General features: G+C 35.3%; 1 protein-coding gene across 1 annotated transcript in view; it reads right to left on the reverse strand.

The window, feature by feature from the left end:
- Positions 1–758: 758 nt before the first annotated feature.
- The window catches only part of Lmbrd2 (LMBR1 domain containing 2), a 66,126-nt gene continuing 47,666 nt past the window's right edge, over positions 759–19,218 (reverse strand). Inside the window, exons 14-18 of the mRNA XM_055601045.1 lie at positions 17,853–17,956; positions 16,434–16,480; positions 14,386–14,491; positions 8,200–8,326; positions 759–6,170 (exon numbers count right to left, since the gene is read on the reverse strand). Of these exons, the coding sequence (XP_055457020.1) occupies positions 6,110–6,170; positions 8,200–8,326; positions 14,386–14,491; positions 16,434–16,480; positions 17,853–17,956 (445 nt within the window). The 3' untranslated portion in view covers positions 759–6,109. The remainder of the gene's footprint in view (positions 6,171–8,199; positions 8,327–14,385; positions 14,492–16,433; positions 16,481–17,852; positions 17,957–19,218) is intronic.

Below are 19,218 nucleotides of genomic sequence, written 5' to 3' on the forward strand. Positions count from 1 at the left end.
AGAAAGAAAGAAAGAAAGAAAGAAAGAAAGAAAGAAAGAAAGAAAGAAAGAAAGAAAGAAATTCTTGTGTAAACAGGGAAAGGCCTTTCTCTGTGGTCCAAGAGCCTGGAAGAGCTCACCATATCAACAGAAGCTGCTGAGACCTCACCACACAATAGTGGACGGCCCCTCTGTGCCAAAGGCATTAACTAGAAAGCAAACAGAGCTGGGTGACAGCTCTGCCAGTCTTCTCTCCTCTCATTTTTCTTTCCCTTCACCTTCTGACCTTGTATCTGTCCCAAGAGTTGCTGGGTTGGTCCTTATCCTGTTGGCCGTGTAATCAAACTACTATGAATCAGAAATGACCTTCGGGAACTGGGTTAGCAGTAGCTCCACTCATTTATACCAATTGTTTATACTGGACACACAGGAATGAAACCTGTTCTGTTTTCCTGATTAGGCTGGCTAGAGTTTTATCACTTTTATTGATGGTTTTCGAACAGCCAACTTTGGTTTTGTTAACTTTCTATTGCTTCTCCATTTTCACTGTACCTAACATGCACATCACGTTTTGGTTTCCTTCTGTTTTCATTGTAAACACAAGGCAGGGCAGACACTAAAGTATACCTATTTATTTTAGGGCATAATTATTTATTCATCTTTAATGTTTTATAAAATTTGACAACGAATTCTAAAGAATAAAGAACACTTAGATCTACTCAAAACAGTTTAACCTCAATGAAGTAAGATGCATTGAAGTAATCAACAAAATTGTAGCTCATAGAGATGTCATTTATTTCATGCAAAGCTACATAATATCCTATATTTTAATAATGAATCATATAAACATTTCAAAAAATCATTACATCACAGTAAGTTACAATGCTACAAAGGAATTGTGAGTCAGGGAGTTTGTCAAAATCAAACTAAGAAACATTATGCATAGATAAGGTCAAAATGCTAACTTACTTACTGATAGCACTTTGCAGTTTTTTTCCAAATATAGATTTGAAAATGTAGTTGGAAGCTACACAGAAAGATAGTTAAGTCTACAACCTACTGACCAGGTAGGAAAACATCCTTTGTTATACATCCAGTAATAAAGGCCAATTAAAGATAAACTTGGTATCATGCACCCCCAAATGAAGAATTACATTTTGAAAACTGTGATTGGATACACATTTGAAGCAATTTAAGTTCTATTTCACATAGACAACTGAATTCTATGAAGGCAAAATACCAAGCTCTTTATAAATGCAATGTGGAACTCAGGCTTATGGTATGCTTTTCTTGGGTACTGGTGTGTGTATACGTACATATAAAGATCTAAGGAAATATAGGCATGTTTTAAATTCACATCAGAATACTGCACTTCAGAATATCGTACTAAGGCAGTATGTTGGGTCAGAACTTACTTAAGGATGATTTTAAAACTATTTAAAAGCATTACAATTACTTACAAAAACATTTATAAAAATTAAATACCAGGAAATAACATCAATAATTAGAGCTTTTGTACTTTTCAATGCTATAATTTATATATTAGGCTACAGCGATTTAAAAGATAGGAATACATACTCTCTATCTTCTAAAATGAGAAAAATCCTTCAAGTTGTTCCCAAAATACACAAAAGAACAAATCCATTGGATTGTTATAAAAATAAATAACACAGTCTCTCCCCTACAACTTGGCATGCCTAACAGGGAAGATATTAGCCAGTATTCTTTCAATAAAGACAGAAGATTTTTACCCTAATACCTACTCCAAATGCTATGTACTTTAATTTAATGCTGTCAGTTTGCCTTACATATGTCTGCCCCAGTCAGGCACTCTCCCTACTCTTCCGCACCAAGCACAGTAAAAATCTTTTAAGTAATCAATATAACCACAAAAGAAAAGCTTTTCTGGGAAACCAAAACATCTTTTAGGACAGCCATGACAGAATTATGCCAAGTCTTATTTTATTAAGAAATTTTTAAACTATGGCAGGACTTCACCTGATCTCAATAGGTAGTAAGTAATTTGAAAACGGAATTTTGTTGTTTTCACCACAGCTAATCTGGAAGAAATAGAAGAAATTGGAGGCGAGAGCATGCTTTGTTGGCAGTGGAAAGGAGGGCAGTGCCTGCCCCGCTGGGCAGGTGGCTCACAGGACTGGCAAATGGTGCTAAACCTGCCAAATCTTCCAAGTTCCTAGCCACAAAAAACCACTGGCTTGGAAGGAAGTACCATCCAAAAAGAATTCATTTCATTGCTCCCGTAACCCTTCTATATTGTTCCATTCTTAAACATATGCATTTTTATGACTTCCTTTTTATGACAAAATATCTCACAGTTCTTAATGTTGGGTATTTTAAAGTCATTCTATACAGATTTTTACAGTGACAGTAATTTTGACTGCAGTACCCTCCTTACAGCTAGTACACACCATGCTTCTATTCTGTCACTGTTCCCTAGTCCAGCAAAATCTGCTTTACTACTTTAGGTACAATACTGCTATTTCAAGGAGTGGGGTTTGAAGTCAGAAGTAGCTCCCTTTGAGTGCACTGCTCTTCAAAAACAGGTATGTACATAAAACAAACAAAAAGAGAAAAATCTGTCAGCATACTGAAAGGTATATGATAAAGAGAGATGGGAAGGAGGGAGGTGGGAGTAAGAGGCACAAAAGGGCAAACCCTAAATGCATTTACTTCTTAGCTTATAAAATTAAATATTGTACAGCCCATTGCACTTTGAAAATTCAAGTGTGCTATGACTTCTCAGGGACATGTTTTGTCTCTTAGAAAAAATGTACTATCATCCTTGTGATTTTTCAGGCATGGCCCATTTAAATTCTAAGTATAAATCTTACTTTACAGCCTGAACTGTAATTATAAGTTTTATTTTCCCCTTAATATGGTAATCAATATACTATCAAAAACATTCCTGTTTGAAAGGTATGAGGTCTGTAAATAAATGTAATAAAATCCGTCCATTAGCATGCTAAAATACATATTAAAAAACACAGTGACTTTCCTAACCACACTTAATTTGGACATACACTTATATTTTTAGATAGGACAATTTAAGTGGTAGAGGCAAAAACATATCAACAAGCAATATTTCTTTTTGGATGCTTAGACTACTGAATCTAATCTGGTTTTATGATGGGAACCTTTCATGCTTTGATTTAACTCTTATCACTTTTGTGAAATGAGACCCTTTGGGGGATGAAATTATTCTAAAATTCTATGCATGTGGGGCACTAGCAAATATTTATAATTACCTTTGTATTTTGATTCTTATTTAAAATTCTTTTACAAAAACGCACTATTAATTAAAAGGCTATGTCTTTTTAAAAAATAAATTAAACAATACATATAGGTGATTCTTGAAATTTATGGATTTTTTTCTGTAATACTTATTTTGAGTTATTAACTTGTTAAATGTTCTTAACTAACAATTATTTTAAAAATATTCATCTGGGTGATGTGGCACATGTCTGCACTCACAGACACTTGGGAGGTGGATGAGGATCAGGAGTTCAAGGTCATCCTTAGTTGTGCAGAGTTTGAGGCCAGCTTGTGCTATATGGGACTCTGTTTCAAAAAACCAACACTTCAGACAACTCTGTTCGGATATTTGTTAGCATAAGAATGACATAAAAAGTACCAGAAATAATTCTTTAAGAAAACTACTTTGCACATAAAACATATGAATTCTGTAGTAATATTTTTGTGACTGTGTCATTAAAAGTTAATAAGTGTCTGTAATAAGAAAACTATTGTACATACTGTCAATACTGTACACAAAGTGGATTAATAAATATTAACTTAATTCCTCAGAAATAAAATCAAGTCTTCCAGCAAAATTGCTGCCTTGTAAACTCAAATTTACCCAACAGAAGTAACTTTTCTTATGATTGCATACAAAATCCTGTAAGAGAATTCTTAAAATTTCGAATACTTTGGATCATTGAAATAACAAAAACTCACTGTGGAAATAGCTCAAAAACAAACAAACAAACAAACAAACAAACAAACCCATAAGGATAGACAGTATTTGTGAAGCATAAGTATATGTATATATGTTTCTGTTAGTGCAATCTTAAAGAAAATACCTGAATTCCTCCACATCACTATCAATTTGTCTTATCGCATTATGACAGTTAGTTATAAAACTGGATATTTCTTCTCTTTTTATCCTTCTACTCTGACATAAGCATCTGAGTATTAAGGAAAAAAATTAACAAAAAAACATATTTAAGAAAAATATTTCAAAGTAAACCTACAAAACAAATGATGAGATACTATTTCAGAAACTTCAGACAAATTAATTCATTTCTCTTTAGGGATATTTAAGTTTCTCAAAGACCCCTTTCTTTGATGATCATCCCTATCCCTTCAAAGTACTACTTTAAAAAAAGAAAAAAAAAAAAAAAAGGAGCAGCACAGCAGAAAACTTGCTTTGTTTTTCTAAACCCCAGCATTTAATCATCAACTTAACTCCCTCACAACAGTTTCGTGAGGTAGATCAGTAGGTAAGTAGCAAGTACATCCTTCATTCTAAAAATGAAGAAACGGAGGCACTGAAAGGTTCCGTAATCCAGGAACCAATCATGAAATTATAAACATTCCATTATCACTGCTCTGGTCAACAGCTCTCTGACTGCATTTCACAGTAAAAGGTTATGCGCACATGCATCCTAGAATTGAGCAGGCTGCACAACCATCAACTCAGAGTAAATCTACCTATTGATAATTCTTTAAAGGGCGATCATTTGAAAGGTCATAAAATACACAACCATTAAAAAAACGATAATGAGGACACTGTATCCTTCCTTTCAGTACCTACACATAACTTGGTCCTCAGCATATCAGACAGTAACATTTGGGCACTAGTATTAATTGCAAGGCAAATAGTGTGAGACTGTTCTTGACAAGTTCAAATCTGGTCACCCCATGAAGAATGGATTCTGTAAGGGACACAAATAGTTCAGGACCATAAAACAATCCCTGAAAACATATTCACTTTGTAACAAAACACTGACTCTTTAAAACATAACACCCAACTTTGGTTTATATGCAAAGGTTGAAATAACCAATTTAAAATAATAATCATGTTTAGCAAACAAGCTATTGCTACACATTTCCATTCTAATACTTTGCTTGATTTTTTTCCTAAGTTAAAATTTAAGTGCTAGCAATAATCATAAATGGATTATTTTTCTTTTTACCATTTAATAGCCAGAATAGCCAGTTGTTTTGTTTTGTTTTTTTTTTAAGGAGCATTAGCAGGCATCTTTTAAGTATTAGAGAATTTGGCTATAAAACAAACAAACAAAAAACCTATTCACCATTAACACTTACGATTTTTCCTGGATGGAATGATTAGTATCAAGTCAATATGCTAAATGCTAAAGGTGAATATTTTTCTCTGAAATTATAATCTTTTACAAAGCAATAATATCAAAACCATAAAAAGATCCAATTGCTACAAAGACTGAAAAGAATAACACATCACCCAATTAAACACACACGTTAAAGACACTAATACTATCAATTGAAGAATCATCTTAATTATACATGCAAAATCCCATGACTTTGTATATAGAACTGAGGAAGAGCTGTTTACATTCAGTTATGTCTGTAAGTAAGCCTTGTTTTAAGACATGAGTTTTGTAAATATGGTAATTATCTGAGGTCTCAGTTCACTCTCACTTCTTTGGGAAATATAGGTTGAACATACTTTTTTTTTTTTTTTAAGAAATAGTAAGAATTTAAATTAAAGATATAAAATTGTAGTATTTAGTATGACTGTGGCTTCCTAGGACTTTAAATTAACTATCCTAAAAAAAATTAACTTGAAACCAACTGAGTTCTATGTTTATCATGAATTGAATCCTTCCACTGAACTACACTTCTAAGGCAGACACTTCAGATAGTATGCAATAAAAACTATCAGAAAAGAAGATACTCTATTCAACAAACAATAACCTAATATTGTTAAGATGTGACCCATTTTCAATGGCTTTTTTGTTACCCTCACACTATTCATAGAGTACAGAGGAATTGCAGGGTACAAAGATGTTCATAAAGGCTGAGCTGATGCATTGACCTTGGTTACTTGATCCATGAATTTCTTCAGACTTTAGATATCTTCAAATATTATGCTGGAAGACATGGAGAGATATCGTCCACCAGGTTGATACCTAAAAAGTAAACATACAAAAATTATCTAAACTATCAAAAGTAAAAGAAAAATAAGAAAACGTTAAAAGGAAGTGATTACAAATGTATAAAGAGTATAAATTTATTCAACAGCCAAATGTAGAACCGTATTTCCAAAATTATAATCCAAAAGAACTTAACTTTAAATCAACTGGCAACTATATATATACCTATACACACATATATATGTATGTACACACATACAGACACACACACTCAGCCCATTACATTTTATTTATATTCCTGTTATCTGCAACCCATTCCTTTCTTGCTGCTCTTCTTCTTCCCCACACTTAGTCCTCCCATGATATCGCATGTATGCCATTACTCTCGTTTCTCTCTTCCACCCCACTTAAGATCTTTTCCATTTCTCTTAGTCCCTCTCTTGCTTTTCTGACCTTTTGAGTCTGGCTTATTTCATTTAAGATGATTTTTAGTTACAGATATTTTCTTGCAAAGTCGTGTTCACATTTTTCCTTATGGTTGAATAAAATCCCTTCGTATCTATGGATCACACTTTCTTTAACCTTTCCATCTGCTGGTGGACATTTCAGCTGGCTCCATGTCTTCGCTACTACAAACAATGAACAGTAGATATATATATGCTAGTATCTGTGGTATGCCCACTTATGAGTCTTCTGGGGATATAAGCAGTGGCAGAGTTGGGTCATATAGTAGTTCTGTTTTTATACTTTTTGTTTTATTTCTTACAGAAAACAACTGAAGACATAGACTCTGTAGTCAGAGTACTGGAGTTAAAATGCCTGATTTGTTACTTAAACTATGCAATTCCAGGTAAATTACTGAACGTTTGAGGACATTAACCCATTAAGAATTTTCGTAGTGGCAGGCTCTTTGACCGCCTCCCCTGGATGGGGGGGGGAGGTAGCCTTGCCAGGCCACAGAGGAAGACAATGCAGCTAGTTCAGATGAGATCCGATAAGCTAGGGTCAGATGAAAGGGGAGGAGGACTTGGAGAGGGGCATAGGAGGAGATGACGGAGGGAGGGTGGGATTGGGAGGGGAGAAGGGAGAGGACTACAGCTGGGATACCAAGTGAATAAACTGTAAATATAAAAAATAAAAATAAAAAAGGAAGAGGGACTAAATAAAAGCTCTAAATCTTTAAAAAAAGAATTTTGCAATAAAATAAAATGTTAAAATGTTTATATTGTATCTGACAACAACATATTAGCTATACAGATAGAGCTTAAAGATAATAAATTTCATAAATGAAATTGTCAAATAGAGATATAAATATAGTCATGATTCCTTACTCTTTATCTCATTCTTCCTTCTTATTTTTAATGGCACTACTGCTAAATAAAGAAACCTATTTCCGTTATTAGGACTGAATGGCATAATTTTTGGTTTGGTCTTTGTTTTTCTTCAGCAAAGTTCACTCACTGTATTTCTTATTCTGGCATGGAACTGACTATGTGGACTAGGGTAGCCTCAAACTCACTTTGTTCCTACTATTTTAGCAGCTCAGATGCTGAGATTACAGGGAGGTGTCACCATACCCAGAAGAATGTCATAATTCTAAAAATATAAAATATTGAGAGTATAAAAGTTATCAAGTGCTAAGGACACAGTTTAGGTGGTAAATGTTTGCCTAGCATACACAACTCCCCAGGCTTAACTCCTCAGTACTAAAAAAACTGAGCGTGGTGCATGCCTATAATAGGAGGTGAAAGCAGGGGACCGGAGCAAAATCCTTTTCCGCTACTAGAAGGCAAGCTAGAAAGCAACCTGAGTTATATGAGACTTGGTCTCAAAAAAGCAAAACAAAGAGAAAAAGGTATTAAGTATTACTTCATATTTTTGGCTTGCTATGCAGGGCGGCCAATTGGGCCTTGTGCATTCCAGGCAAACACACTCCCACCAACCTGGATCCTCAGCCCAATATAGTTTTTATGCTTAATTACCTTTTGTGTTCAAGCTCCTTATGTCAGTACATTGTTAAAATTTCAGAGGCATACTGGAGCCAAATGACAGGGCCAGAACTTACCTTCCTGGCTCTGGTTCCAGAGAATCATCAGTGAACGTTTCAGCATTAAAATCCAGAGGTTCTGCATCCTGGAGAAGTTCTATTCGGTCTCTTTCAGTCCTGTTATTAGCTCTTGTGTATTTAGATGCTGCTCAAAAGAAAAAAAAAAAAAAAACTTGCTATTTTTCTATTGTCTTTGAATTTATGGTTCACAGAAAAAAAAAATCAAGACTGTAGTAAATGCTGGTTGTGAAGACAAAAATAAGTGGTTTGGTTCTTAGAATATCAGATTCAAATTATGACAGTGTAATACAAAATGAGGACAATTTATTACGCCATTAGATATTCTAAGCTCTAACCAGGTAGCATGAAGATTTAGAAAATAAAACACTGGGAAAGGATGTTCACCAACTCTATATCTGACAGAGGGCTAATATCCAGAATATATAAAGAACTAAAGAAGTTAAAACACAGCAAAGCAAGTAATCCAATTTAAAAAGTGGGGTACAGAGCTAAACAGAGAATTCTCTGTAGAGGAATATCTAATGGCAGAGAAACACCTAAAGAAATGTTCAGCATCCCTAGTCATCAGGGATATGCAAATCAAAACGACTCTGAGATTTCACCTTACATCCATCAGAATGGCTAAGATCAAAAACTCAAGAGACAACACATGCTGAAGAGGTTGTGGAGAAAGGGGAGCCCTCCTCCACTGCTAGTGGGAATGTAAACTTGTACAACCACTCTGGAAATCAATCTGGCACTTTCTCAGACAAATAGGAATAGCGCTTCTTTAAGATCCAGCTATACCACTCCTAGGCATATATCCAAAATATGCTCAAGTATACAACAAGGACATTTGCTCAACCATATTTGTAGCAGCGTTATTCATAATAGATAAAATCTGGAAAGAACCCAGGTGTCCTTCAAATGAGAAATGAATACAGAAATTATGGTACATTTATACAATGAAATACTACTCAGCAATTAAAAACAGGGAAATCAGGAAATTTTCAGGCAAATGGTGGGAACTAGAAAAGATCATCCTAAATGAGGTATCCCAGAAGCAGAAAGACACACATGGTATACACTCGCTTATAAGTGGATATTAGACATATAGTATAAACATACTAAAATCTGTACACCTAAAGAAGCTAAGCAAGGAGGAGGATCCTGGATAAGATGATTAATTCAGAAAGGCAAACAGGATAGACATCAGAAGAAGGTGAAAACAAGGAACAAGACAGGAGCCTACACAGAGGACCCTCTGAAAGACTCTACCCAGCAAGGGTATTAAAGCAGATGCTGAGACTCATAGCCAAACTTTGGGCAGAGTGCAGAGAATCTTATGAAAGAAGGGGGAGAAAGAAAGGCAAGGAAGGATCTTGAGCTCCACAAGGAAAACAACAGAACCAAAAAATCTGGGCCCAGGGGTCTTTTCTGAGACTGATACTCCAGTCAAGGACCATTCATGGAGATAACCTAGAACCCCTGCTCAGATGTACCATGGCAGCTCAGTCTCCAAGTGGGTTCCCTAGGAAGGTGAAGAGTGGCTGTCTCTGACATGAACTCAGTGGCTGGCCCTTTGATCGCCTCCCCCTGAGAGGGGAGCAGCCTTACCAAGCCACAGAGGAAGACAATGCAACTAGTCCTGATGAGACCTGATAGGCTAGGGTCACATGGAAGGGGAGAAGGACCTCTCCTATCAGTGAACTGTGGAAGAGGCATGGTAGGAGAAGAGGGAGGGCAGGATTGGGAGGGGATGAAGGAGGGGGCTACAGCTGGGATACAAAGCAAATAAACTGTAATTAATATAAAAAATTTAAAAAAGAATTTATAGTTAATTATTGTATCACCAAAGTGAAGTTGTTTCTCATTAAATTCATTTGGTTTTATTTATTTATTTATTTATTTTGGCTAGAAATTTGAGGTATAATTAACTTCAACTCTTGAAGAAAAGACTTAAAATTTGTCCCACAAATTAAGAGTAGAGGTAATAACAACAAAAATAAAATATAATTCTATAATTACTTTAAAATTTTCTAGCCACAATATTAAACGTAAAAAGACAGAGCTGAAATTAATTTATCCAATTGTACCTAACAAATCCAAAATATTGCCAACACAGAGGCATCCACATTACAAGTATTCAGGGGTCCCATGTGGGTACCAGTTACCTTATAGGTCAGCACAGACCCAGTAATTCTCCCTTTTCTACATGAATAGGGGTTTCCTGTAAACAATTTACATTATGAAATTTTTGACTGAAGCAGTTCAAGCTTTTAAAAAGAACTTATGGGACTGGAAAGATGGTTGCACTGTCATGGGCATTTGTTGCTCTTGAAAAAACCAGAGCTCAGTTTCTAGCACATGTCACCTGGCTTCAGGGGGCTAGACGCCCTCTTCTGGCCTCTGTGTGCACTGCATCTACACATAAGTACACAGATGAAAACTTTATGAGAGAATTCTTTTGAAAAATATAAGGCAAGCCGTTTGTATCATCTTTTTATCTTCTTGGCCTCTTTCCCAATGTGGCAATGCAAAAGTATGAAAATATCTATTACATATTAAGAGACTAGAATTTTGCTGGACCTCACAGCTGGAGTTAATAACACACTTTGAGGTCACTTAATATAGCTATCCTCTGTGTACTTGGCCCATTCATTTCACCTGCTTCTAAGAAGACAATGTAACAGTCAATCATACTTGCTTTGGATTTCTCATGTAATCATTTCTTTTACAACCTAATCTATTACATAGCTGTAATCTTAAGTCATATACTCATCTATGTCCCTGACTTGGAACAATGTTTATTGATAGCAGTAAATACAAAGGTTGAAAAATCTTCTAAAATGAAAATCTACTCATGGATATTGGTTGATAAATAATGATGTTTGATGTACTGTTTGTTATCTGGGTCTGTTAGGATCAGTTAGTGCCAGTGACTAGATCCCTTGAAAAATGCTGTTAAAGATTTCTGTAAATCTTAAATATGCTTCAAAGCAGTTGCGGGAGTAGGGTTAGGGGTGCAGCATAGCCCTGTTCACCTAAATTTATTCTTTGTTTCTCTCATGCATTTATTCACCCAGCAAATAGTGGTTCTCTAACTCACTAGTCAAAGCTTTGTGTTTGTTTTTTTTCTGTAACTATTCTCTCATATTTCGAGATCTTTTTGAAACTGCAGACTTTCATTCAATGGTAAGCATCCAAATCCTTTTAGAGATTGTTCCCTATTTCTGAGTTCTCACTAAAATCATAGCCCTTTACTATTTATTCTACCCTAAATATTCTTCAAATAAACCTCTGTCTTTATTCAAGTACTATTGCCTCATTTTAGGCCTCCATCACTCCTTGACTTCACTACAAAAACAGACTTTAAAATGGTTTCTGAGCTTTTTTTCTCTGACAATCATATTTTATACTGACAACAACAGATCATGCTTCTTGTCATTGAACATGGAAAAATTGAGTTGGCTCTCACCTAAAAGCTTTATCCCTACTGACTAATATCAGAGTGTTGGGAGGCACTACTCATGCTACTGGAAAAGTCACCATCAATCTCACTTCACTGTGAACCTAGTGAGCTACAGTAGCAATCTGCCTGTAAAATACCCATTGGTGTATCTAAATGTTGTCATATAACATGTATACAAATGGTGTAATAAATGTTATGGAAGTAACAACCACTATTTTTAAAATTGGATTTAAGACTTGTTCCACATGACAGAACCCATATTCGACACTGCTAAAGAGGCCAAGAAACTGAGACTAAATAGATCAGGGGCCCTAGGGGAAAACCTACTATTATTATTGTAAGTAAGCACAGCAATCAAATAACTCCTAATGGCATATTGCTTTACCCCTAGATTAGTTCACTGCTTAAACATCGTCAGAGATGATTCTTCTTGCAATAATTAACATAGAGATCCAAAACTGGACAATTTGCAGAGTAAAAGACTGTGAAGCACTCATGCCTAAGCAGGATGTCTTCTTCTCTCTCCCCTCTCCTCAAATCTCAAACACCTATGCAGAAGAGGGGACAGAAAGATTTTAAGAACCAGAGTTGTTAAATCTCCCCCCCCCCAAAAACAACATTTTTCAGACACAATAAAACTGATGCACATATTAACTCACAGACTATGACAGAATGTGCACATGTTCAAACTGAACAAAATCCCAGCAGGGAGAACTTAAGGCAGGCACAAAGTTTCTTTCCTAAGCAAGATGCTCCTTGTAATTGATAAGATGCTGGGAGAAAAGAAAAATCAGTTTTCCTCAAACAGTGACACTGGGTATAACTACCACCTTGTATATCTACCACACTGCAGGGCAGGCCTCATGTTCAGGAATAGTTAGCCAACACAAAACATGTTTTATGGTGTTTGTTTCGTTGGTCGGTTTTAGGTTTTTGTTTGTTCGTTTGTTTGCTTTTATTGTGGGTTTTTTTTTTTTCATTTTATGTTTTTGCTTGTTTTAAGAGAAAGAAAAAACATAAAGTTGGTTGGGTAGAAGGGAATGATCCGGAAGGAGATGAGAAAGTGGTAAGAATATGATCAAAATATATTGTCTGAGTATTTAAAAACAATATAAAGTAAAAATTAAAAAGATCATACTTCCTCCCAAGTTAAACATCTTACCTACAATATAACATCCCCATTTTTGAGAATAAAAATACCTATTTCTAAACTGTCTCTGGAGTCCCTCTTATAAGCTTCCTCCTGCTTAAACTCTAGTCATGAGAAAAAGATTCTTTCCCAAACATTCGCTCACATCCCTGTGTCTTACTCTTTTTCCCAATTAAAATTCCCTTCATCTGGATAAATATCATTCATTCCTAAATACGCAGCACAATTTTTTACTACAGAAATATTTAGTATAAAAATCCATTCCTAAGACAGAACCCTTTCTGTATTCCCAAGGTCATTTTCTTCAACATCTAATATAGGCTCTTTGGTAACAACTCTCATGAGATATCTGTAACATCACTGGAGTCTGCCATTAAAATATTTCTAACATTTCCATTTAGTTCCTCTGTATAATTTCCAGCTGCCTGATGAAATTCCATACATTTCTTCATGCACATTCTCCAACCTTCCCACTACATGTTTAAACATACTAATTAGTTATTTCCACCAATGATCTGATAATTATAATACCTGAAGCACTTTTAGGCCTACTATGTCCATTATTTCATATTTTAAAGATGGCTTATATCTTACTTTCTTATATACCTCAGAACTTCTTGTTAAAGACCAGACATTGCACTTAAAAGAATATAGAAGTTAAATTAAATTACAGTTATGTTCAGAATAAGGCAGATCGCTTTCTGTTGGGTTACCAGTGTTGGGAGGACTAAATTAATCTAATGTGACTGTGAATTTAGACTCTGCTTTAGTTCCCTTAAGTCTCTACAGATTTCAAATTTTCTTCATCTTTAGATGGGCCTCAAGAACAAATGAATGTTTCAGTACTTGTTTTCCACTCTCAGACCACTAGAAGAGTACCTGCAATTCTATTCTTCCTCTAAAAGTGCACTGTTGCTGTGTAAATGAGTAGCTAGTTGACAAGGATGCTCAGATTTCCTGCTTATCTTCAATCTCAAATAGAACTCTATTCACAGAAGCCTCAGTGGTGCAGCTCCCTAAGCAATATCTCATATTCCCACGACAAATCTTTGCCTGATACACCCTGTCACGTCCTGGCTTTTTCCCAAAAAGAAAGGGTTTGTTCCTTCCACAGGTCAGTGCAGGATGAGTGCTACACAGGCTCCTAAACTCACACAGTGGTAGAGGACTTATACCTAGCTATGTCCTTCTCTAAATTGGGAATATCCCAGAAACAAGAAATTTATTTTTCTCTCACTGTATACATGGGAAAGCATTTCAATATGAGCCAGCCAATATTTATAAAGGTAAATAAATAATCTATCTCAACTAGTAGAAAATGAAATAGAAACATCAGGTAAATAGTAGAAATAAAGAGATCCCTAAAACACACCTTAGAAATAATTTGGTTATTTAGATTCATACATTTATAACTACTTATCTGATGCCACATATCTCCTTCCGTGTATACACTAAAGACTACGATAAAGGTAAGTCAGTGTAGACATATTTGTAATTCCAGAGATGGGTATGGTTTTGGTTTCTATATAGTGCAAGCATTAAGAAAAGAATTCCTAAGCAAACTAGAAAATAAGCTCCTTACACCAATTGGTAGTAGTGTCTGAGAAATTTGACTCTTTGGGTTCAGGATGAACATTTCTGTTCCTGGTGGAATCTTCTCTGTTATGCCCATAACGTTCTTTCCATTCCTAGAGCAGAAATCCAATCAAATAGATAACAAAAGATATACTGTCAATATTGCATGTGCACAGCAATATAACCATTTTTCATCAGAAATTCATTAAAAATCAGTATATTTTAACAGTTTTTAATCAAATTTTATAATTTTTAGTAAAAATTTAATTTTTAATAAAAAAATTTGTTAACTACAATTATATTAACATATTATTCCATCTAAAACTTCAAAAATATTATATTAGCAAGTTTACCTTGACCACATAAAAGTTATATTAAAAAACTGCTTTTACTTGAGTAAGCTATAAATACTAGAGATCTGATGAGTCATTTTTGATAACAAATTAAGGCTGTATACAAAACTGTGACTTATGGGTTATCATGAAAGACAGTATGATCTCATTAACCAAGATTCTATACATTATACTTATTTAATTGAAATGGTCATTAGAAAGCACCTATTTAATGTTTTACATTAGCAGGGATACATTCATGCCAGACACTTTTGACTTTGATTACATTATTTTTTGTTTATGTAATCAAGTCCATTAGAATTCTGGTAAAATGTAGAAATTAGAAGTCCTAATGCCATGGTTCTCAATCTTCCTAACCTTTTAATATAGTTCCTCATATTGTGGTAAGCCCAACCACAAAATTATTTTCATTGCTACTTCATAACTGTAATTTTGTTACTGTCATGAATCATAATGTAAATATCTGATATGCAGGGTAACTGATATGTGAGCCCAGTGAAAGGATTGTTTGACCCCCACAAAAGGGTAACAACCCACAGGTTGAAAACAACTGTACTAGTGGAAAGTGAAATCTATTTCCGGTAATGTCTACTGTTTGGTTCTAATTATCAAATAGAGAACAAATCTATCTTCTAAAGTAGAGAAAAATATGTTTTCTAAATATTTATTTATTTTGAGGCAGAATCTCATTATGCCTAAGTGGGCCTGGACCTTGCTATGTAGCCCAGGATGGCCCAGCACTCACTGAGACCTGCTTGTCTCTGTGCTGAGATTAAAGGCATGTGCACCACACCTAACATTAGACTCTCCTTTTACACAGCATATGCTAGAGTACACACAGACTGCTGTGATATCTCCTCTCAGTTGCTTTTCAGGTAAATGTTAAAAAGTTATAAAAACTGTCAACAGATTTTCTTTTCTCTCTCTTTTTCACCCTCTCAAAGATTTGCCTCAGAAAATGGAAGACTAAAGAGAAATTAAAGAGAAAAATATAAATGTCATATTAGAAAAAACATAATGATTTTAAAGCAACCAAAGCTATATTACTAACAAGGCTTCATGAATTCACTCATTGAATAAACAGTGTCTGTTACATACTTTAGTCAACAATCTGATGGATGTTAGACCCAATTAAGTTACTGCCAATGACTTTTTTTAAAAGATTTATTTATTTATTATTTATACAGTGTTCTCCCTGAACATATGCCTGCACGCCAGAAGAGGGCACCAGATTTCACTATAGATGGTTATGAGCCACCATGTGGTTGTGGGAATTGAACTCAGAACCTTTGGAAGAGTAGCCAGTGCTCTTAACCTCTGAGCTATCTCTCCAGCCCTCCTAATGACTTTTTTAAAAGAACAGATCTGACCGGATACACAGCATGTGTATATAAAAGTATTAAAACTTTCCTTTTTTAAAAAATACATCCAGGCTGGAGATATGAATCGGCAGCTAGGAGTATTTGTTGCTCTTTCAAATGACTAGGATGCTATTCCAAGCCATCTGTAATACTAGTTCTAGGTGACCCAAATGCCCTCTGTGTACTCCGAGTACCAGACATATACACAGCATAAAGTCATACACGCAAGTAAAACACTCATACACATTAAAGGGAAAAGAAAATCCTATGCCATTTATTCCATGATTCTTATAGTGTTTCTGAGATATTTCAGCTAACAATTTAAAAAATATTGTACTTACTCTTCTTCGATTTTCACCTTCCTCTTGTCTTTGCCTTTTTCTTTTCTCTAAAGGCAAGAAAAAAAATGGCCTCAAACTTAGTATAATATGGTTTAGTTAAACATAAAGTAACTAAAACAATGAGAGAAAACTATAATATCTACAGCTTACTACAAAATTCCCATTTTGCTAGAGATAGCTTTATAGTCGTCTGTCCGCCTTTAGAGAAAGAATGTCCTTCCTCATAGTGATCTTTGATTTGTTTTTCTGTACCTTCTATTCTTTTTTGGACTTTTCTTCTAGGCTAAGTTTACACTTTCTGTAAAGTGCTGTTCTCATATAAGTTCTTCAGATTATTGCGCAGTGCGTGGGCCTCTAGTCCTCTTAAGGCAGAGTCTAGAGTGGTGACTATGATAGTCAGTCTCTGAGTATCTCCCAGCTTACTATTCTTATCAATATTAGGAAGGGGGGTGCTATGCCAAATACAGAATTATCACATCAAATAGACACTGCTTTCCTAGGAGAGCATGTAAAGGCTAGATTCTGGAGACTAAGAAACAATGTCCCTAAATCAAGGTTTTTCACCCATTCTACGATCACTTGAACAAAAGAAAACTTGATCAATTCTACTTTGTGAATAGGTTTTAGGAAAGCTCTATGTATTTTAATAGTATTTGCATTCTTTTATCATTGTATTCCAAGAAAGGAAGAACAGTTTGAATGACACATAGCAACAAACTAATAACTCTTTAAGTTAATTAAAGTTTTATAGTTGCATAGACTTGGCAAATATGTTTCAATACAAAGACAAAACAAATCTACTCCAGTTTAGATCTTAGATTTTTCTTAAAGTCCTGGCCCCCAGACTATGCAGGCTGTGCTTCTGTTGGCAGGTGCTTGAGCTTTAGAAGGCAGGGGCCTAGGGAAGGAAGTGAAGTCATCTGGGAAGACTGAAGAGATTCCTGGGACCATAGCCTCTTCTTGTGTCTCTCACTGTGATGTGATGCTTGCTCTTTGCCATGATACATTATACTGGTCAACAGGAAAGTGACCATAGGTTGAAATCACTGACACTGTGAATTAAAATAAGCTCCTTCCTTCTTGCAAACCATCTCAGGTATTTTGTCACACAGTCAGAAAGCTGATTAATACAAGTCCAAGATCATGAATGGTTATTATTTAGTTGCAGATATGCTAATACTTTATGCTGCATAATTTCTTCACAAGTCTTATGTTTTATTTTCAAATATATTTGTGAAGAAAAAGGGTTATACCTCACACACACACACACACACACATACACACAAACATATATACTAGGTCAAATCTAAAAATATAAGGTGGCTAAAATCATATGCAAATTTCACAAACACTAATTTCGTATTTGACTCTTAGGACTTTAAATTGTCCTTTTGTTTATTTTAAAAAAACAAATCTTACCTCGTCTGATTAATTCTTTTCCTTCATCAACTAGATCTGATGTCATATCATTATCTCCCATGAACTGCTGGAAACCAAGCAGATTCAAACAACGGGTGCCCAAACTAATAAAAGCAGATTTCAAAATAATAAGTATTATTTCACTTTGTACATATTTTGATAAATTGTTTTTTACCCAGAAAAACTATGATTCATTATTAGTTACCATGGCAAATTACATACTAATGCAGCTAGCCATTCTTCATAAAGTCTTTATTTCTCTTTCTTTTTAAAATGCTACGTCCAGATGAAGTTGAAAATTCCTTTCTAGATGTAGCCCAAGGCAGCTCAGTGTTCAAGTGGGTTCCCTAGTAATGGGAACAGGGACTGCCTCTGACCTGACTCAGTGGCCTGCTCTTTGATCACCTACTCCTGAGGGAGGTGAAGCCTTACAAGGCCACAGAGGAAGACAATGCAGCCACTCCTGATGAGACTTGAGAGACTAGGATAAGATGGAAGAGGAGGAGGACCTCCTCTATCAGTGGACTGGGGTAGGGACATAGGTAGAGAAGAGGGAGGGTGAGATTGGGAAGGAAAGAGGAAGGGGACCACAGTTGGGGTACAAAGCGAATAAACTGTAATTAATAAATAAATTAATGAATTAATTAAAAAATCCTACATCCTGTTTTATATGAAGTTTCATGACAATAAGGTAGACTGAGGCAGAAAGACTGTCATGAGTTCAAGGCCAACTGAGGATATAGTGAAACTTTGTTTCAAAACAAACAAAATGAATTTTGTGTTGAATAGCTCACTTAGTAGAGTGAGGGTTCCTGTATTCATACAGAAATTAACTGGCCAAACCATCAGCACATCTTCAGGAAAGAATTGTAGCAATGCTACGTACTGGTTGGAACAAAAGAACTTTTTCCTGTTTAAGTATTCAAAGGGCATCTTTCTGCTTCTGGGATAGCTCACTCAGGATGATCTTTTCCAGATCCCACTATTTACCTGCAAATTTCATGATTTCCTTGTTTTTTATTGCTGAGTAATATTCCACTGTGTAGATATACCACAAGCTGTGCATCCATTCCTCCACTGAGGGGCATCTGGACTGTTTTCAGCTTCTGGCTATTACAAATAAGGCTGCTACCAACATGGTTGAGCAAAAGTCCTTATTGTGTACTTGAAACTCTTTTGGGTATATGCCTAGGAGTGGTATAGCTGGATCTTGAGGAAGCACTATTCCTATTTGTCTGAGAAAACGCCAGATTGCTTTCCAGAGTGGTTGTACAAGTTTACATTCCCACCAGCAGTGGAGGAGGGTTCCCCTTTCTCCACATCCTATCTAGCATGTGTTGTCTCTTGAGTTTTTGATCTTAGCCAT

The sequence above is a fragment of the Psammomys obesus genome, unplaced genomic scaffold (genome assembly GCF_907164565.1).
Source record: "Psammomys obesus unplaced genomic scaffold, mPsaObe1.curated_primary_1811, whole genome shotgun sequence".
NCBI lineage: Eukaryota > Metazoa > Chordata > Mammalia > Rodentia > Muridae > Psammomys > Psammomys obesus.